Source organism: Herpailurus yagouaroundi, unplaced genomic scaffold (genome assembly GCF_014898765.1).
Source record: "Herpailurus yagouaroundi ecotype Mexico unplaced genomic scaffold, PumYag 197, whole genome shotgun sequence".
Taxonomy (NCBI): Eukaryota; Metazoa; Chordata; class Mammalia; order Carnivora; family Felidae; genus Herpailurus; species Herpailurus yagouaroundi.
In genome coordinates this window covers 18,912,125-18,934,301 of record NW_024412428.1, presented here as the reverse complement: position 1 = coordinate 18,934,301, position 22,177 = coordinate 18,912,125, and the positions used below count along the sequence as shown (strand labels likewise).

At 37.7% G+C, this 22,177-nt stretch overlaps 1 protein-coding gene across 5 annotated transcripts in view; it reads right to left on the bottom strand.

The window, feature by feature from the left end:
* Positions 1–368: 368 nt before the first annotated feature.
* NEK5 (NIMA related kinase 5) overlaps positions 369–22,177 on the bottom strand; it is a 61,449-nt gene continuing 39,640 nt past the window's right edge. For all 5 annotated transcript variants that reach the window (XM_040448332.1, XM_040448333.1, XM_040448331.1 and 2 more), the window contains 4 exons: positions 16,951–17,100; positions 15,767–15,904; positions 9,336–9,441; positions 369–2,254 (listed from right to left, as the gene is read on the bottom strand). In XM_040448332.1, the coding sequence (XP_040304266.1) occupies positions 1,987–2,254; positions 9,336–9,441; positions 15,767–15,904; positions 16,951–17,100 (662 nt within the window). In that variant the 3' untranslated portion in view covers positions 369–1,986. The remainder of the gene's footprint in view (positions 2,255–9,335; positions 9,442–15,766; positions 15,905–16,950; positions 17,101–22,177) is intronic.

Below are 22,177 nucleotides of genomic sequence, written 5' to 3'. Positions count from 1 at the left end.
TGACCTTTTTAAAAAAAATTTTTTTTTAATGTTTATTTGAGACAGAGAGAGAGAGAGAGAGCGTGAGCTGGGGAGGGGCAGAGAGAGAGGGAGACACAGAATCCAAAGCAGGCTCCAGGCTCAGCTGTCAGCACAGAGCCCGATACGGGGCTTGAACCCACAAACTGGGAGATCATGACCTGAGCTGAAGTCGGACACTTAACCGACTGAGCCACCCAGGCGCCCCTTAAACATTGACCCTAAACATTCATTCTTTTTTTCCTTTTTCTCTGCATATAACTGACTGGTCTTTGGATCTTTGGAATTTTCAGGAACCAAGTTGCATTCTCCATGCATTCAATTACTGTCTAGAATGAGGATTAAATAAAGCATATTAACAGATTTATCATGCCTTAACCACATAATGTTCCAAAAGTAAAACACGTATATGCTGACCAGTAAGAGTCAGTAGGATTAATGATGCTTTAATCTTTCGGGGTCATGTGTTACCACGGTTGAAATTAACAGTGGTAAGAAATTTTTAAGTATTCTCAGCCTCATGATGTGACCATACTGAGCCATCTCTCTTAAAGAGCAGCTTGAAACCCTATACACCAAGCTGAAAGGAACTTTCACCAAGGAAAATACAGGATGCATCCGACAGTTAGGGGAATCTTGATACTTTCCCCACATTTAATAAAATTATATCAAATGTAAATACTAAGCAGACCTTAGAAATATTCTGACCAACCCCTCCTCATCCTTGTTTCATTGGCTTAGCAATGTATTAATGTGTAATTTCAGTTTTATTTTTATTCCAGAGCATCTATTTCAGGGAGAATTCTACCACTTAGAATTATAACCACTCTGTCCTTCATAGAAGCAACACAATAAATCAACAAATATCTATTAAACTCCAGGCACATGTTCAACACTGGGATTGTTCTCTGCTAAGCACCATATATAAAAAGATCAGCGTACAATGTAAATAAGATATAAGATGTAAGTAAGATGATGGCTTCTTGCCTTCAAGAAGCTTATAATCTATACATTTGAAGCTATTAGGAATTAATTCAATAAAACATAATAAAATGAATATTTGGTGCGTAATTAACATGATGGGCCTTGATCCTCTCTTTGCTCAATTACCCTACTCTCTTGAGTGTCAACATCAGCTTCAAAAAAGTGTATTCAGTATGACTTCAGAAATCCCCAAATCACAGTTTTCTATAATGGCAGATTATTCTAAATGAATTTGTTTGTACATTGTATTAGTCTTCTACCATTGTCTTAACAAATTTAGTTAAATTTATCAAATTTAAACCTACCAAACTTAGTTAAAACAACACAAATTTATTATCTTACAATTCTGTAGGTCAGAAGTCTAAAGTGGATTTCCAGAAGCTAAAACCAAGATGTCAGCAAGACTGTGTTCCCTCTGCGGGCTTCTGGGGAGAGTCCATTGCCTGGCCTTTCCCAGATTCTAGAAGCTGCCTGTATTCCTTGGCATATGGCATGTTCCTACATCTTCAAAGGTGGCAGCACCAGGCTCATCCCCGCTCACCCTGACATCTCTCTGGTTCTCTCTTCTGCCTCCTTCCACTGTTAAACACCCTTTGATTACATTGGGCCCACCTGGGTAATCAAAAACACCCTCCCCTATTTGAAGGTCAGCTGAGTAGCAGCCTTACTTCCACCTGCAACCTTAATTCCCCCTTACCATGTAACAATATATTCACATCACTGGGTGTGCTGCGGGGTGGCAGGAAGAGAGACTCATTACTCTGCCTATCACATCTACTGTCTGAAAGATTTCTTGATAGAAATTTTAAAGTAAAAATATTAATTTCTATACTCAAATTAGTCAGCCTTACTGTCTAAATTGGGAGAAAAATTAATAAACCCCTGGGATGACTGGCAAACTCTTACAGAATGAATATTAATGACTTGTGCCCAGACACTATACCTAATAGATACTAACTTATCACTTAAGAAAAAGTACAATAATCACACTTGTACATTTTGATGGGTTGTTGATGTTTCTTGGTTTTCATCAGCAATGCATACTTTGTCACTAGATCGAGTAGAAATATTCTCTAAACCTTCACTGAATTCTGCATATTTCTGTATGCTTATCTCCTTTCCTCCTAACTTTCCAGCACCCTTAGAAAAACCAGGAGACTCTTCTCTGTTTTCTTCCTCTTTAGAAGTAGCAAGTTTTTCTAGGGATTCTATTACTTCATTTCTCAACTCATCTTCAGATTCTTCAAAATTTCTGAAATAAGAGTTAAAAATCAACTTTATGATATCAAAATAATTAAAAATACATATGAAAGGTAGTTTCCCTTCTCATTTCCCACTCCCACTTGAGCAATTTAATAGATGCATTTTCCCCTACGTAATGCGTTATTTATTATATCCATCTGGTTTTCCTAAGAATGACAAAAAAACAATGTTGGGATAATCAGTATTCTATTTAGTTGGACTTGTGTTTGACAATTTTAATTATATTTATTAATACCCATCTACTCTTATGTTTAAAAAGTGAAGAAGAGAAAAAATAATAAAAGAATAAAAAACAGCTGCCATATAGTGAGCCCTTATTATACACCAGTGACTGCCCTCGAGCACTTACATAACTGTATTTCATCTAATACTAGCAACAATTTGAGGTAGACATATTCACCATCAATTTATTAAGAATCTGGGCTCAGAGAGGTTAATAAAACTTGCCCAAGGTCTCACAGATACTAATTAGTAGGACGAGGAACTGAAATTACATCTAAGACCTCAACACTGATATTTTTAGAAGGGAAGAAGGCAAGAGACCAAGAAAACCATGTTAACAATCCCAGATATCTACATGGCAAGTAAAGAGGCTGAGGAAGATCTGGTAAGAGCCAAGAAAGTGTTCATCATGGAAGCCAAGGAGGCAGAGAATTTCCAGATAGGGAGCAGCCAAGTAAGAGGAAGACAGAAATGACAGTTGGACCTGGCAATTTCAAGGTAATAGATGACCTTTGCAAGAACATTTCTGGCCTGCTGTGTGGCAGGAGTGATTCTATAGTGGATCAAGAAAGCAGTAGGAGGTAAGCAAGTGACAACAAGGAGCTTAAACTCCTCTGAGGGGAGCCTGGCTCTGAAAGGACAGTGTTAACTTGAGAACATGAAGGCAGTGATTTTTTGGTGTTTCTCAAGATGGGAGAGATTTGGGCACGTTTATATGCTGAGAGAAAGTAGGGAATAGAGAGACATTAAAAATAACAGAGAGGGGCATCTGTGTGGCTCAGTCAGTTGAGCACCCAACTCTTAATTTTGGCTTAGGTCATGTTCCCAGGGTCATGGGATAGAGCCCTGCATTGGACTCCATGCTGACCATGGAGCCTGCTTAATATTCTCTCTCTGCCCCGCTCTGCCTCTGCCCCACTCACAATCTGTCTCTCTCTCTCTAAAAAAAAAAAAAAAAAAAAAACAGACGGGAACAAGTTCTCTGAAAAAGGCTGGGATTCAGAGTACCCATGCCAGGATGTGCTTTCAGCAGGAAGGGAGACAGTTTTTTTGTCTGAGAAGGAAGATAGGGAGAGAGAAGGCAATGAGGACTTCTGTGGACAGAGCAGTTATGGAACTAGACAATCAAGACCGTTCCGCTTACAAACCCATGCTATCTCTGTGAGGTAGGAGGCATGGTCACATGACAACAGTGAGGTGGATGGGGGGAGAGTGTGCAGGGCAGATACACAGGAGGAGCACAGAGACAGAAAGGGAAGAAAGAAAATTTAAAAAACAAAACTTCAAAATGAAACTTCTAAAGCAAAATAAGTCTATAAACTAAAATTCCAAAACACATGAATAAATCTAATGGTCAGAAAGATAGGCAAGAAATTTTATTTAAAGTTGGAGGAGGAGTTAGGTCCAGATTTATTACTTTTATGGAGGATTTTTATAATGCTCTTAAAGTATGTTCAAAATGATAAAGCACAGCATCCATTTTAAAATGTTTTCAAATTAGGGGAAATAATTATGCAATAATTAAACAACACATAAATATATAAACAATTATGAATCTTAGAGATACATAATCATTTAAATTAAAAACTTAATAGATGATGGGGCACCTGGGTGGCTCAGTTGTTTAAGTGTCCAACTCTTTGTTTTGACTCAGGTCATGATCTCATGGTCCATGAGTTTGAGCCCCACATCAGGCTCTGTGCCAACAGTATGGAGCCTGCTTGGGATTCTCTCTCTCCCTCTCTCCCTGCCCCTTCCCTGCTCATGCTCTCTCTCTCTCAAAATAAATAAACTAAAAAAAAAACTTAATAGATGATACCCAGATAGGTTTGAAAATAGTATTCAAGAATTCACCCAGAATGGAACAGAGATGAATAAAAAATACAAAAGTACAACTAGATGTTACTGGGGACAGATTGAGAAGCTCCAAAACATATCTGTTTTGAGGGCCACAATGGAGGGAATAAGAAAAACATTTGGAAAAGTAATAAGTAAAAATGTTCCAGAACTAAAGACAGTCATAGGTCCTCACAAGAAAGTGAGCCAAGCAGGATAAAAGAGAAATCCAGACCCAGACATATAACAGTGAAACATAAGAACACAAAGATAAAAAGAAAATTATGAACATGCTGGGGAGAAAGCATATCTATAAAGGAAAAACAATCAGCATATTTCTCATCAACAATAATAAAGATCAAGAGAAAAACCATTGTCAACCTAAAATTGTATACCCAGCTGAATTATAAATAAAGCAATAAAATAATTTTGGATATGCAAACATATCCAAAATTTACCACCCACCGAATTATTAGAGAATATTATCTTAAAGAATTATTGGAGAATATACATCAGCAAGAAGAAAACTGAAATAGGAAGAAAAGCACAGACTAGAAAAAACCATGGCAAATTCAAAGAATGATAAACTAGAATGGCAAACTGAGTTAGGTTTGAGAGTAAAATATATATATTTCATCAAAAAAAAAGGGTAAAATTGGATTACATGATCAGACTTAAAATGTTCCAAACCTTAAAAAAAAAGTGTAAGGGTACAGGGGGCAGGCAGTAAAGATGGTGAATACAAGAGGGTTCATTATGCTGTTCTCTATACTTTCACTATGTTTGAAGTTTTCCACAATAAAAAAAATGTTTTTTAAGTAAAATTGTAACCCTAGATAACAATATTAGAATGGAAGGGTTTTAGCAGTTAAAGGTGTTTGTCATATTTGGGAAGAAAAAAAGATAACTGAACAACTTCTGAATTTGTTAGATAAATCTGTAGGAAGTACATAAGAGCTAGCTATTAAAAGAATAGAAATATAATCTGTATCTTTAAAACTAGTACAGAGAAAACAGGAGTAATACAGAAAAGTTTGTGATTGTAACATAAGGTTAGAAAACAGGAGGGGAAGGAAATGACAAATGATAACAAACAGAAAATACAAAATCAAGCTTAAAATATAGAGTGAACCCCAAATATGTCAATAATTCTAATGATTTTTATTATATTAAATTCATTAAGAGACAGAGGTTATTACAGGACAAGAAGCAAATCAACCAACTACATGCATTTTATAAGAAACACATTATAATGAAACCATATGGAAATTATAAAAATTAAAAAAAATTCATGTCAGAAAAATACTTAAAAGTTAAATAAAATAACTTAAAAGTTGGAATAGCAATGTCAGTATCCGACAAAATAGAATTTAAGGCAAACAGCTTTAATAGGGACAAATTTACAATACATAATGTACAAAAGGGGGGGATACTCTATCAAACTGATATTACAATCATAAATTAGAACACAGCTTCTGTATATTTAAAGTACATTGAAAGGAGATAGAAATAGGAGAAATGATCAAAGCCACAAACACAGCTGAAGATTTTAATGTACTTCTATCTAGAAGTGATAAAGGGGAAATAAAATCCATAGAGTAGTTTAACGAAAAAATGTTTTAAGCTTGATAATTATATAGAACATACGTACCCCCAGAATAGTAAGAATATGCATTTTTTTCAAGTACATATATAACTGTCATAAAATTAATACTATACTGAATAGCAAAGGGAGTCCCAATAAACTTTTCCAAACCACTAAAACTCAGATGATGGTCTCTGTCCAAAATGCAAATAAATTGGAAACTCTGATTTTTGAAAGTGATTAAAAAATGCATTAGTCAGAAACTTCAAACCTGAATCATACCATAACAAGAAATCCCAGACAGAAATCTTGGGAAAATACTGGCCAATATATATTGGCAAAATATATATATCTAACAAAGAACTGGTAGCAAGGCTATCTAAATAATGCCTGTAACTCAGAAACTACATAGACACCACACATACCCATTAGATTGGTTAAATTTTTATTTTTATCTTACTTTTATTTATTTTTATTATTTTTAAAGTTTATTTACTTTTTTGAGAGAGACAGAGACAGTGTGAGGGAGGGAGGGGCAGAGAGAGAGGGAGAGAGAGAATCCCAAGCAAGCTTCAGGCTGCCAGCACAGAGCCCGACGCGGGGCTGGAACACACAAACACACGAGATCATGACCTGAGCCGAAACCAAGAGCCGAAACCGACTAGGCCACCCAGGCGCCCAAGATTGGTTAAATTTTTAAAAATTGATCATGCCAAGTGTTGATAAAGATGTAGAGCAACTAGAAATCTTATACACCATTCAACAGGGGGATGTAAAATGACACAACCACTTTGGAAAATAGTTTGGCAGTTTTTTAAGAAGTTAAACATTCACCTACCAAACAACTCAGTCATTCCACTCCTACAGTTTTACTCATGAGAAATGGAATTTATGTCCGCACAAAGACATGTACATAAATATTCATAGCAGCTTTATTTATAATAGCCCAAAACTAGAAACAATCCAAACATCAATTGTTAGGTGAATGTATTACTAAATTGTGGTAATATATATATTATATATTTTATATTATATATAATATATAATATATATTTTATGTATTTTATATATATTATATATATTATATATTTTATTATATATATATATAATAGAATTATATATATTCTATATAATGGAACAGTACTTAGCAATAAAAAGAAGTGGCTAATTGATACACATGTCAATGTGGAAGAATCTCAAAATCATTCTCAAACGGAAGGGTTTCCACAGTGCCTCAGGGTGTTGTCCCTCAGAATCTAAGCAAAAGCTCAAGACAGGGAAGCACTTAGGTAAAAAAGATCTGTGGAACTGGCTTTTGTCTAATGAAGTGAATCCCAGTAAGATTTGCAGAAACCTATGTGATTTTTGAAAGAAATATATATGCAGAAACATAGCCAGGTTGAACCAAAAGGGACACAGACAATCCTAATTGAAAAGAAATGGCTGGACTCTAAAATTCTACTGCCAGGAAGCAGGCTGAGAAAATTCTCTCCTCCCTTCCTTCCTGCCCTCCTTTACTTGCTAGACAAGTTGATTCTAATGTTCGTATGGAAAAATAAACAAGCAAAACTCGATAGAAAAATACTGACAAAAGCAAAGTATTTAAGGGAACTAGCCCTCCAAAATAATAATTCATATTATGGATATGTTTATAATATAATAATTAGACTAGCAAGAATAAGAATTGGATGCAAGCACATATAAAAATGTAGCACGTCATAGAAGTCACATTTTAAATTGGTAGCAAAAATAAAGATTTTCAATAAATGGTGTTGGAGTAAGGAAGAAGTTATTTGGAAAAAAATAAAGTTAGAGCCACACTTTGCAGTGTAATATGAGTGAAATCCAAGAGGATTAAAATATTTAAACAGAAAATTAATCATAAAAGTACTTAAAAATTCTGGTATCATTTCTTATGAAATAATTGATAAACCTAATTAGATAAAAAATAAGAAATTTCTACATCATGAGCCACTATAAATAAAATCAAAATGCAAACAAAAAACTGGGGAAAATATTCTAGAGCCATATTATAGATAAAACATTAATCTCCTTAAAATACACAAGGTTCCCCAAATCAATACAATGTTAGTAGCCTAATTTTTTAAATGGCTAAGGCTATGAATAATTGTCTCCAGTGAGGAAATAAAGATGGTTCTTAAGCATTTGGAAAGACAACCTTACTCAGAAAAGAAATGCTAATTAAACGTAACCTTAAATGTCACTTTTTAACCTATCAGTTGTGCAATCATCCTTAAGTTTGGTAACACACTAAACAAGAAAATGTACAAGGTCACAGGCACTCTTGTACTCTGTCAGTGGAAATGTTCATAGGTGTTAACCTCTGTGAAGGGAAATCTGACAATATTCAATTACAAATGTACATACAAATAGTATGTAAATTACTATTTGTACATTATGATACATATTCAAGCTACAGTGTTAAGTGATAAAAGGAAGTTGCAAGAGAGTATGTGCACTATGAAACTTCGTACAAAAAAGAAAAAGAATACACACATACACAAGATACACATATTGGCTTAGAGTTTAATGCAATTCCTCAGGGGAGGTGTGCACATGAGGCATATTTAATGCCTCTGGGAAGAGGAATTGTCATAGCAGGAAGACTATGACAAAGTTTAACCTCTGAATTTGGAGCCATGTGACTATATTACCTATGTAAATTTAAAAAATTAAAAAAATTTTTAAAAAGCACATGATAAATTTTTTTTAATTCAACAGACTCCAAGTTTTAGAACTAATAAGAGAATTCAGTAAGGTTACAGGATACAACATCAATAGTGTTCTATGCACTCATGGTAGCCAAGGTGAAACACAGTAAAAGAAAAATGACCCCCTTAATAATGACAACAGCAACAACAAAAAAAGTTAGGTGTTACCTATATGTTGTGAATAAGACTACAAAAATGCTGAAGGATATTTTATGAAAAGACATAAAGAGATTCAAGCTATACTATATTCATGGATGTTCAGATTTATGGTCATAAAGATGTCAAATCCTATAAATTACTCAACAAATGTAATGTCATTCTCATCAAAATCCCAACAAAGCTTTTCATGACACTTTACAATAAAATGCAAAGATGTATGTGTTAAGTATACCTTAAGGCAACAATAGCTAAGATAACTTTGAAGAAAAAGATATGGAGACAAGAAGGTATGAAACTAGTCCTACCACATACCAAGAGATATGGTAAATGCACAGTAATTTAAGACAGAACATCACTCCTGCAGAGATAGGAAACAATGCCATTGGAAAAGAACAGAGAGCCTGGAAACAAACCCACATGTGTAGTAAAACTTGGTCTCCTTAGCTAGGTCTCTGAGACTATTGTTCAAGTCTCAACAACAGCATTTTCACTTTCTACCAGCGCTTCACTCAGGCATCTGGATAGGACCTACTTACGTATCATCATCGTCCGATCTTGGTTGTTCCTCATCTACTTCAATGCCAGGGGCCATTCCCACATTTCCCTCATCTTCTCTAGGAAGCCACTGTTTTAATGTTCCCACTGTTAAAGAAATAAGAGAGATTAAAACATCCCAGCCTATATACCCAATGAGGGGTATACCCAAATCCTGTATTGAACATCAACCATAAAGGTAAAGCCTTTGAATCATTTCCATTAAATCAGAGAATATGACAGGAATGACAAGTGACATCCCAACAATCGCACATTGTTTGAAGGTGGTAGGCAACACAAGACCAGAAAGAGAAGTGAGAGGAATCAGGATCAGAGATGAGACAAGGGGCGCCTGGGTGGCTCAGTCAGTTAAGTGTCCAACTCTTGATTTCGGCTCAGGTTGTGATAGCACGGTTGTGGGGTTGAACCCCGTGTCCAACTCTTCCCTGACAGCTCGGAGCCTGCTTGGGATTCTCTTTCTTCCTCTCTCTCTGTCCCACTTCCCCTCCTCCCTCAAAATAAATAAACTTAAAAAAGAGAGAGAGATGAAAAGACAAAATACTTCCACTTTGGGGATAGATGCTTTGATTGTATAGAAAATTTAAGAAAATCTTCTGTTGTAAAAACTTAAGCTTTGCCATCTTTATTGGGTCACACTATTCTTCATCCGCTGATTATAAGATGCATTATTATTTTACACACCAATAGCAAAGAAAATGCTACTGACAAAATGACAAAATGATTCCTTAGCCCTTAGAATTTATTTTTTATAAACATAAACTATTATAAGAACTTTTAGTCCTTTCTAAGCATACATTGTAAATATTGTATCAGTCTGGTATATTCCTAAAAAGGAAAATATAAGTTAAACAAATTGAATAACATATAATTAAAATGCCTCACATTCAGAGTATTACTCCTCTGAATTATTTTTTTTATATTATCAATCAAAATTTTTGGATCCTGATTCAGAGATACCATAATAAAATGATTTAGGAGACAATTAAGATATTCTGAATTATTCTTTCATTAATGTCTGTGTTTTCTAGATTATGATAAGAAGCACGTAACATAAATTTACCCTCTTAACAAGTTTTAAGTGTACAGTATTGTTAACTATATGCACACTGCTGTATAAGAGATTTCTAGAACTTTTTCATCTTGCATGGCTGAAACTCTAAACAAGTCCCCATTCTCCCTCTCCCCTGCCCCTGGAAATCACGATTCTACTTTGTTTCTAAGAGTCTGACTTCTCTAAATACCTCATACAAGTGGACTCATTCAGTGTTTGTCTTTTTGTGACTGGCTTATTTCACTTAGCATACTGTCCTCAAGTTTCACCCATGTTGTAGCATACGACGTGATTTCTTTCTTTCTTTTTTATGGCTGAATAATATTCTATGCTATGAATATGCCCATTCTCCTTACCCATTCATCCACTGATGGACATTCCAGGTTGCTCCCACATCTTGACTACAGTGAATACTGCTACAATGAACATGGATGTGCAAAAATATCTCTTCGTTCTTTTGGACATACACCCACAAGAGGACTTGCTGCATTATATGGAAAATCTATTTAAATTTTGTTTAGGAACCTCCATATGCTTTTTATTATGGCTGCACTATTTTACAATCTCCCCAATAGTGCATAAGGGTTCTAATTATTTCGCACCAACACTTATTTTCTGTTTTTTTTTTGTTGTTGTTGTTTTTGTTGTTGTTGTTGTTTGGCTAGCAGTCATCCTAACAGATGTGAAATGATATCTCTGTGTGGTTTTTATTTGAATTTCCCTGATGATGAGTGATGTTGAGCATCTTTTCATATGCTTATCATTGATGTCTAGGCTTTTTTCCTGCATAACCTCAACCTTGGTGCGATCAATAGCAATGTTGAGACATTTTCTTAAAATCTAAAACACTAAAATGGTTTACAAAAAAATTTAAAATGCTGGCTTCCTAAGCTAGCTTTAAAACTATAAAGGCTTAGCCTCCGTTTGACTCCCACTTTGGGAATTTTGTTATACATGTCTATATTAGTTAGCTTTTCCAGAATAAACCACCACGTAACTTAGTGGTTTAAAACAGTAACCATTTATTTAGGTCACTACCCTGCTGTTAGGCAGCTCGGACTGGGCTTCGCTGGCTGGCTCTTCTGGTCTTGGTTGAGCCCCATCATGCATGTGCGGTCACTTGCCAGGCCAGCTGGAGGCTGGCTGGCCTACTGTGGCCTCTCTTGGGTGGCTTGCCTCTCTTTTCCACATGGTCTCTTCATTTTCCAGCAGGCCAACTGGAGGGAGTTGAGAGATAGACAGATTTCCAAAAAAAAAAAAAAAAAGAGTAGCAGTTCCTTGTATACTCAGATTTGGCACACCACCACTTGTACTCATCCTACCCGCCGAAGCAAATTACAAAGGCCAATTGATATTCAAGGGGAAAGAAAAAAAAAAGCCATTTAATGATGGAGAAGCTGCAAAGTCATATTGAAAAGGGCACAGATAAAGGGAAGAGTGAAGGACTATGCCCATTTTGGGAACCCACCATAACCTACGTCTCCCACATGTCCTCTGCAACCATCTGGTTCCTAGGGGTCTAAACAGTGTTTCACGTTAGTCTCCAGGAAAAAATCCCACCCACTGCTAACAAGTGGTATTAGAAATAGTAACTTTTCTCCAAAGGTGAAATTAAAAACAAAGTGTGGGGGCGCCTGGGTGGCGCAGTCGGTTAAGCGTCCGACTTCAGCCAGGTCACGATCTCGCGGTCCGTGAGTTCGAGCCCCGCATCAGGCTCTGGGCTGATGGCTCAGACCTGGAGCCTGTTTCCGATTCTGTGTCTCCCTCTCTCTCTGCCCCTCCCCTATTCATGCTCTGCCTCTCTCTGTCCCAAAAATAAATAAACGTTGAAAAAATAAAAAAATAAAAAAAAAAACAAAACAAAGTGTGGCTTTTTCTCTCTGGTAAACTATTCACGTACATAACTACAAGTAGAAATTTCACCACACTGTAATTAAATATTTACCTATTTTTAATCAATATGTTTCATCCCAACTCATAGCTTATATTGTTTCCTAAAGTGCACTATAAAATAAACGAACTGATTGATACATATCATCTGTGAGGTTGTCTGGCTGATTAATAGCAGCCTGAATATTCCACTTGGTATGGGATTCATAGTTTTTGGTTTCTTGTTTTAGGAAGACAATTTTAGCAGGCTTTTATTTTTTTGTTTAACAAGAGAGAAGAAAGAATGACTATAGCTAACTGTAGAAATGTAAATCAGCTGTTATCAGGATGTGCAACCATGATGTTACCAAGGCAACTCTGTGGCCTGAAAATTTACACAAGAAACATGGAGGTTACCTTCCCACCAAGGATCCCCTTGGAGTGGTTAAATGATAAACAAAATTACTGACCTGAATTAATTATGCACATGTAAAAAAAAAAGTACTTGTCCTCATCTAAAGAGTGTAGCTTTTATTAGTAAGAGTCATTGAAAAGGATTTTATGAAAGACTTGCTATCTTAAAGTGAGGATAAATTAAACACGTAGTTGATAAAGTTTCATTTTTTTAATGGAATGCAGGGCTAGAAGCATGAAAGAAATTGGAAGTTTAAGCTAAAGACTGATGAAGGGTATATGAAAAATGCTTAAATGTATGACCAATAGCTAATCCTTACAAGCCTTTATAAACTGTGTCTATTATACCTGCAATCAAAGTTCGTAAAACTTACACATTCAGAAAGGCTTCGTGAAGATTCTATACAGCCATAAGAATTATTTTTCACATTGTAATTTTTCCCTCTCCAACTTGACGGCCATACAAATATTGGTAATTACATGCCCTTGCATAAAGTTATACTAAAGCTGTGCTGTCGTTTTATGTTCATTCACAAAGACTATGGCCATCTACTAAGTTCTAGGCACTAGGGACAGAGAGATGAAGCAGAGTGGTAATCAAGACAAAGCTCTCATAAGCTTATAGTCTAGGGAGGAAGATAGTAAGAATAAGAAATTAAAGTGAACTTTAGTTTTATGATCAGACAATTATAGTGTCTTGTGGGGTGTTAAGCGGGGAAGCCAAACCTAGAGGCAGGCAAGGGAAACATGCTTAGATATTTTCTCAATCATTTAAAGCAGTGGCTCCCCGTCAGCAGGACCCAGGCAGTAGTTTGAGATCCAGGTTTTTCATAGCAATCATAAAAATGCAAATAAATTCACGACAGCATCTTTTTTATGACATGAATTTAAACAATAAATATAATGATGAAAGGTCAATATTGCATGCGTTTAACAAATAATTTGAGCGTGAATGAATTTAAGTGTCAGACCGAATGAATGTGAAATTGTCAGAAGCAGCTAAGAGAAAAGGTGGGGAGACTGTAGACAAACTTGAGGACTTCCTAGAATTTTTTGGATTAAAGAGAGACATATTAATATAGATACAGGGTCTTCCACTCACTCATGCAAAAGAGCATTCAAGGTTCGACTTTATTTCAGACCCCTTTACAAAAAGCCCCATTGGGTACTATAGGGAAAAGAAGGGAGAGAAGGGTAACCGCCGATGAAACACACTGACAGAAATGGTAGGAGGTTCATCAGAGGGAAATCTTGCAGGAGGTATAATTCTGATCAAAGAGGCAGGCGTTCTAAACCAAGGGAGGAATATATGATGGTGGAGAAATGCAAGCAATCCTTGGCATTGCAACAGGCCGACCTGATCTTCAAGGTGCTTAGAGTCCACAAAGAGACTGGATTTTATTCTGGGGGTAAGAGAGAATCTTGTGCAGGATTTTAAGCTGAAAAGAGATTTGGTCTTTTTCAGGAGGAGGATTATCAGGCAGGAGTGCAAAGGGTTGAGCTGAAGGAAGAAAAGATGACCAGAGACAGGAAGTCAAGAGGCCACCAGCACTCAGAGCATAGCTGGGGCGGGAGGCGTGTCAACGCCCTGAGCAGGTTGCAAAAGAAAACATCTGCACTCTGCTTTGAATGCACCTGCGGAGCCAAATTCCTATTTCCAATCTCACTTGATAGATCAGTTGTTCATACATGCCCAATGTAAAGCCATCTATGTAAAAATACATGAAGTTCATGAACTAATTAATTAGGCATGACAGACCAAATGAAGGTTTTCTATGACTCTCTCTAAGAATCACAGGCACAAATGGAAGCAGAGGCATCATAGCCACCAAGTATGTCCCCACCTCAGTGTCTTGAAAGAGGAACACCATCCTTCCTACCTGGCCTGGGGTCCCAGCCCTTGGCTTCCAGGCCAAACCAGGTCAGCCCAAAGCTTCCTCCTTACCGCCTCCGGTCCCATCCTCAGGGACAATGCTTTTACCCCAGCACAGAAGGGAAGGGAGCAAACAAACAGGCAATTACATTGCTTTTTATAATTTGAAAGTACTGGAAAGAGAGTCTTAAAGGCAGTTTCTCCCTTTCTCCCTCTTTCTCCTTTTAAGTTTTAAGCAACAGTGTGTCAACTGACAGAAGTAGTAAGAGCGAAGGATTTCGAAGGACTTCTTACACTCAGGGACTCTGGCCCCCTCTGCTTCTCCTAGATTTTAGTCAAACTGCTTTTCTCAGGGCCTGACACAGACTCGTGTACCTGTATGTCCTTCCCACCTGATACGTTCTTTCTTCTCTACATTCTTGAAGACTCAACTTTCACAAAGATTTCACAAAGTTTGTGAAGTTTAGGCTTCACAAACTGGCCGACTCACTCTTGGGTAGGAAGGTGCCTATCTTACATTATTCTCAAGGTTGTACACATTTTTGCATCATTCTTTATCAGCCTCTGTTATACCTAGCTTGTATCTGTGCCTCCTTACCACCTCAATCTCGCCCTGAAACACAGGGTCCCTAACCTCGCACCTGTGCCGAGGCACCAGCCTGCCTATGGCGACTTCCTTGTAGCATTGCACACCTGAGCAAAGACAAAATCCCAAAATAGGAATTGCCTCAAACTTTTGAAAATGATGGTTGGCTTTCCATAAGGCAAACACAAACATAATCTTGCTAAAAATCAGAGGCAAAATAAAAAAAAAAAAACCTCCCAAAGCCAAGAAACTCTATTATGATGCATTTTCATTGCCTACAGGATAATCTGTCTATTGAATAGCTGTCAGAAATATACCGTCAGGTAGAGCTAAGCAAGACCAGCTCATCATCTACAAAGCCACTTGCCCTACTTACTTATTTTCACCAGTTGTCAACTGATTACATTAAAGAAAATTACCCCACTTTTCTCAGAAGCTCGAGTCTTTTGTTAGCAGCATTTGGAACGGGCTCGGACAAAGCAAATCAGCTTCTGCAAAGGCTGAGACCTTTACAGTTCTCTCTCTGGGCTGAAGGTATTTTTATCCCCTTTCTACATTTACAGGTCTCTGACAAAGTTCCTCAGGTGACTGGTTATATTTTTAAAAATAAACTGCATACCCAATTCTCCTTCGTTGGCATAAAATGAGCTACTTGTTAGACGTGCTGCAGCCAAAGCGTTCATTAAAGCTCCTGGCACTTCGTGCCCCCACTGCTTCCTATTTTCTGGAACTCCTTCAGTCACAATCCCTTGGCCACCTGAAGAGGAAACTGTGTTACTGAAAATAAAAATGTTTCTTCATTTGAGTTCTTATAAAATCATGGAATGTTAGAAGGTGACCTAATCCCACCCCTCATGGTACCAGCAAGAAAACGGAGATACAGAAAAGGTTAGTGACTTATGACACATGGCTGATGGGTAGGAGAGTCACTTTTGTGCTTTGTAAACTAGCCACACTGGTATGTTAAAATTTCTATTCCACTTGTTTATTTTAAACTAGGTTTTCCTTCTTATTATCTCATTGGCTTCAAACAGATGAAATTGTATTATGTTTGCAAGCCCCTCTTGCAAGTTTGAGGACTTTAGTGTTTTTTAATGGTATAAATGTAAGTCAACTCACACATTTATAAATGTCTGTGATATAGTTACACATTTCAAGTTATGAAATGGGTATAAAGTTCAGCTCTCCTCCAACCCTATGTTATCAAGAGGAACACAGGAAGTAAGAAAAATCTTCACCACCTGTAAAAATAACACCCAGACTTTGCTGTGAACACCTCCTATGGAAAGACTATGATGGAAGCTCAGATGTAAACGAAGGAATTTAGGTTGGAAATATCATATTCTAAACACTCCTAACATTTTAATAGCACACTGGTTTACAAAGCAATTTTCTATGTATTTTTGTACTGCTAACTCTAACCTTTGTGGATAGCTATCATCTTAATTCAGATTTTATTGATGGAAAAAAAACCAACCCCTGCAAGAAATTCCAAGGAAGTAATGGGGCTAGCATGGGAAGGCAAGTCAAGCCAACTGTCCTTCCTTAGACAATCTCCCTCCCCACAAGGAAAGGGGATTCTGGACCTTTCCTCCTTTCTATTCTCATGAACTGGAGTCATCAGTTGTCTAGCATAATTAGCAGGCAAGTTTCTCAGGAGGTGGGGCAGATACCAGAACAATGTCTTTGAAATATATCTGATACCAAATGTATAGGGATTGTACTAAAAGAACTGTGGCATCAAGCTGAGCACCAGCAACAAAGCTGCAGCTGAGGCTTTGTCTCCCCCTGCTGGCAACTTACACTGAACGAGTGTAGATTCCCCGCCCAGCAGAGTGGAACAGGTGGAGGTCATGTCACCGGCTGCCATCATCGCCAGGAGAGTCTGAGGAGCTCGTGCGTCCCACTGTCTCCTGTTCTCTGCAGCAGCACCAGTATCTTGAATGAACAACTCTGAGTATGAGAAAATGACTCGTTATTTTAAAAGCAGTCAAAGTGCAACTAATTGTACCAAACAGTGCTCAGGAACCCTGGAGGCAGTCCATCAGCTGGTACACTCAAAAACAGAGAAATGACCACCTCATTCGAACACAGATTGTTACAGACTGAATGCTTGTGCCCAGTCTCCACCCCAGATTCCTATGTGGAAACCTAATGCCCAATGTGATGATATTGGGAGGTGGGGTTTCGGTGGGGGGGGGGGGGGGATGATGAGGTCATGAGGGTGGAGCCCTCATGAATGGGATTAGTGCTCTTATAAAAGAGATCCCGCAGAGCTCTTCACCCTTTCTGCTAAGTGAGGACACAGTGAAAACATGGCAGTGGGCCCTCACCAGACACCAACTCTGCCAGCACCAAGATCTTGGACTTTCCAGCTTCCAGAACTGTGAGAAATAAATGTTTGTTGTTTATAAGCCACTGAGTTAATGGCATTTTGTTATAGCAGCCCAAACAGACTAAGACATACATCATAACTTACAAGACTGAAATTTTAAACAGGCTTACGAGCTGTTCCATTTTTGTTAGTAATATTTGACTGACTAGCCAATATATCCAAATGTTAGTAAATATTAGTGACAAGAATGGACAAATTCCTTGAGGTACTTCTGAGCATTTTACTTCAGTCGGTTTCCATGGAAATGCATTCAGTTCTGTTATCTTAATTTAAAAATCTTTTTATTTACTACTATGTTTCACTATAGGAAATATGAAAATCAGATAAGTAGAAGAAAATAAAAGTTACCCATAATCTCACTATCTAGAGACTATTAAAAATTTAAAAATTTCTCCTTGAATATAGATTCTGTGTTTTGAAACAAAAATGGGCCTCACACTATGCGTAACTTTCAGAACTTACTCTTTTCAATGAGTAACATATCATAGTCAGTTTATTAGCTACTCTTCTATATGCCCATTTTAAAGCAAATATAGTATTGTTTTGTGGATGTATTAGAATTCTTTGTAGTTGGATGTTTAGTTTGCTAGTAATTTTTCACTTTTATAAATAATACTATAATGAGATCATCGTAGCTAAATGTTTGTGGACATTCATGATTATTTACCCTAGAGAAACTACAGGAGATGACAATTCTAGGAGCTAGATTATTTGCTTTACCAAAGCTTTTCACTGCTAACGTGGACTCTATTACTAATTTGCCCATGATTGTTTTCCATGTATTTTGAATAGTTTTCCCTAACCAAAAAGAAAAACACCTATATTTTCTCTTACTTCTTTTTCTTTTTTTGTTGTTGTTTTAAATTCTAGTTAGTTTACAGTGTAATATTAGTTTCAGGTATACAATGTAGTGATTCAACACTTCCACACATCACCCAGTGCCCATCACAAGTGCACTCTTTAATCCCCGTCACCTACTTAACCCTTCCCCCCAGCCCCCTCACCTCTGGTAACCATCAGTTTGTTCTCTATAGTTAAGAGTCTGCTTCATGGTTTGCCTTTCTCTCTCTCTCACTTTCCCAGTGCTCATTTGTTTCTTAAATACCACATATGAGTGAAATCATATATTGGTTTTTCTCTGATTTATTTCACTTAGGATAATATTCTCTAGCTGTATCCATGTTGTTGCAAATGGCAAGATTTCATTCTGTTTGATGGCTGAGTAAAATTCCACTGTGTGTGTGTGTGTGTGTGTGTGTGTGTGTGTGTGTGTGTGTGACATCTTCTTTACCCATTCATCAGTTGATGGACACTTGGGCTGTTTCCATAGTTTGGCTATTGTAGAAAATGCTGCTATAAATATTGGGATGCATATCTCTCTTTGAATTAGTATTTTTGTATTGTTTGGGTAAATACCTAGTAGTGCAATTGCTGGGATATTTCTATCTAATAGGACTAGATCTATTTTTCACTTTTTGAGGAATCTCCATACTGTTTTCCAGAATGGCTTCACCAGTTTGCATTCCCACCAAAGGGTTCCCCTGTCTTTCACATCCTCGCCAACATCTGTTGTTTCTTGTATTGTTGATTCCAGCCATTCTGACAGGTGTGAGGTGACATCTCATTGTGGTTTTGGTTTGCTCTTCCCTGATGATCAGTGATGTTGAGCATCTTTGTCTGTTGGACATCTGTCTGTCTTCTTTGGGAAAATGTCTATTCATGTCTTCTGCCATTTTTTAATTGGATTATTCATTTTTGGGGTACTGAGTTTTATAAGTTCTTTATATGTTTCAGATACTAACCCTTTATCGGGTATGTTATTTGCAAACATCTTCTCTATTCCATAGCTTTCCTTTAGTTTCAATTGTTCTTTTAATTAACTTTCTAATATATATCTTCATTTTTTACATATAAATTCTTTGGCTTTTTAAATTTTTATTTTCATTTTGTTGTATCATTATATAGGGTCTGATTTCACAACTTTCCCCTAAATTGTTAACTGATTGGCCTAGCAACATTTATTTGATTGAGCCTTTCTTTCCCACTAACTTGTGATATAACTTTCAGCATATGCTAAGTTATTATCCATACTCAGATTTGTTTCTAAACTATTTCTTCTTTTCACTGCTTTATCTATTCTGATGCTAGTATCATATTCTTTCGATGACTATAATTTATAGAATATATTTTGACACTTGAAAGCCATATGTGCCCCTTCGAATCTCCAACATTCTCCAAACTGCCAAGATGTTCTCATCTTTTTGTGGTTTTGATTGAAACTGACAAAATCCATATATATATTTGGAAAGAATATTTCTAATATAGAACAGTGTTATTTCTCCCCATTTACTCAAGTGATCTTTAACTACCTCAGTAAGGTTTTATAATGTTCTTCACATGCTCTGCAAAACCCTTATAAAGTTTACTCCTAAATTATATATGTGTACACACACACACACTTGCTCTTGTTACTGGAAATGAGATCTGAAAACTAAATGAGAAAAATACTTGCGATACATATTATAGGTAACGCTTTAACTTCAAGTGTCTTATAAAGAGAAAAATAAATGCCATTTTCAGTGGATAAATGAATGAAAGATGAAAGCACATAATTCACAAGAGAAATATGGATGATCAAAACATATGGAAAAAATTTTTCAACCTGAATTATAATTACAGGAATGCAGAGAAGTTTAAAGACCATTTTCTGTACCCAACTGAAATCTCTTTAATCTAAAAAAAAAAGGCAGCTACATCTTGTGAGACCTACAACTTACAGCCTCCTCTTTCCAGAAAATTTATGCAATGCAAAGAATAACCTTGGAATTTGTCCCTTCCTCTGCAACTTTCGCTCAGGCCACTATAAGATCCTGACGGCCAAACCTATAGGTTCTTATTCAACCCACTTCCCTTAGCCTTTCCAGTTGATGCTGCCAACCCTGCACCTCCTTCTAGAACTTTCCTCTTTTGGCTTCACTCTCTCTGGATTTTCCCAAAACTTGTCTAAACATCGTTAGGGTCTGTCCCAAGCTGTATTTCCTTCTCACTCTAGTCCCTCTACCTAGGTATTTTCGACCATCGTTAAGGTGATTATGATAATACCGTGTGTATACTATGGAGACCCTGACTTGTCCAAGAGCTTCAGTCTTCCACAGCTAGCATCTTCTAAGAATCTCCAGCCGAGGCTCAGAAAGACCTAAACCTCAATGTGTCCCAAATCTAGAGTGTGATACTATGTCCGCTCACCTCCCTCAGCGCGATGTGTGTGCCTATTTGGCTGGTAACAGCTTCATCCACCTGAATTGGAAAACTGGGAGGATCCTTGACCTCCTTCTCTTCCCCAACCGCCACACTCAGGGGTTCACACTTCGGTGTCTATTGTCACCACACCGCTCTGGCCTGTGCACCTGTCATTTCACACCTGAGCTATTTGTCTCCTGCCTGCAGTCTGGCCACTTACATCCACACCATCCTTACACTGCAGCCAGCCCGGTCTTTCTCCATCACAAAGAGCATTTAATTCCCTTTGGTTGAAGGTCACCATATAGGAAAAGCCCAAGCTCTTTAGCATGCCAAGCTCTGTAGGAGCGGGTACCTCCCTGACTCTCCAGCCAGCTGGCACTGTAATGATGATTAGTATTTGGGCTCAGAAAACATGTTTGGTCCCCCCTCTCTTTGGCTCGATGCTACTGAGATGTCGAGGGCAGACTCCATTTTCATTCATCGCTGAGATCCTTACCACTCGCATGGTCTGTGCACATGGAGATTCTCAGCAAGATGCCTGCTGAACTGAATAAAGGATTATTTTCTGGAATCACCTGGACATGAGGTGAAGTGTATTATTCTAGGAAGAAGACCCCAAGCCACGCGAAGGCACGTAAATGCTCACACAGCTGTAAGGGAAGAGGGGTGCTCCAGGAGGCTGCATGCATCCCATCATCAGTGGTAGGAAAGAGGAGTGCTGGGGCAGGAAAGGTGGGTGAGCACAGGCTCAGGTCCCACAGTGTTAAACAGGATACTATGTGGAATGGACTATGAGGAATCCTGTAAGCATTATCCAGAAAAAGTTTAAGTAGAAGAGTAATATAGCAAGATAACTCCAGCAGCTATTTAGAGAATGAAGGGGAAAATACTAGAGAAAAGAAGGACACATAAGAGAGTAAGGCAGTGCAGTGAGGCACAGGAAAAAGACAAGTTAGAAATAGCATTTATGAAGCACCTACTATGCGCCAGGTACTCGATATATCACATTTCACTTTTGTCCTCACAGTAAGCCTGTGTGGCAAGTACTATTATCCCCATTCCTAGGAGGAAGCTGAGGTTCAGAGCACTGTAGTCATTTGTGAAAGGTCACACAGTCAGAAAGTGGCAGTGGCAGCTTGGATCCAAACTCCACGCATTCACTATCTCGCCACACTGCTGAGAGACGACCGGGCCCTAAACCGGTGGCTGAGGGGCTGAAGGAAGAGGAAAACTCCAGAGACGTCTCAGAGGAGAACCCACTGCGGTGTGCAGCAGGAATGGTCAGCCTGATGCTGGCAGTCCCCACAATAAAGGATGGCTGGGAAGGAAGAGCTCCGAAATTCAAGCGACAACTGATGAATCTGAGAGGCTAGTGGGACTTGTCCAAGGAAC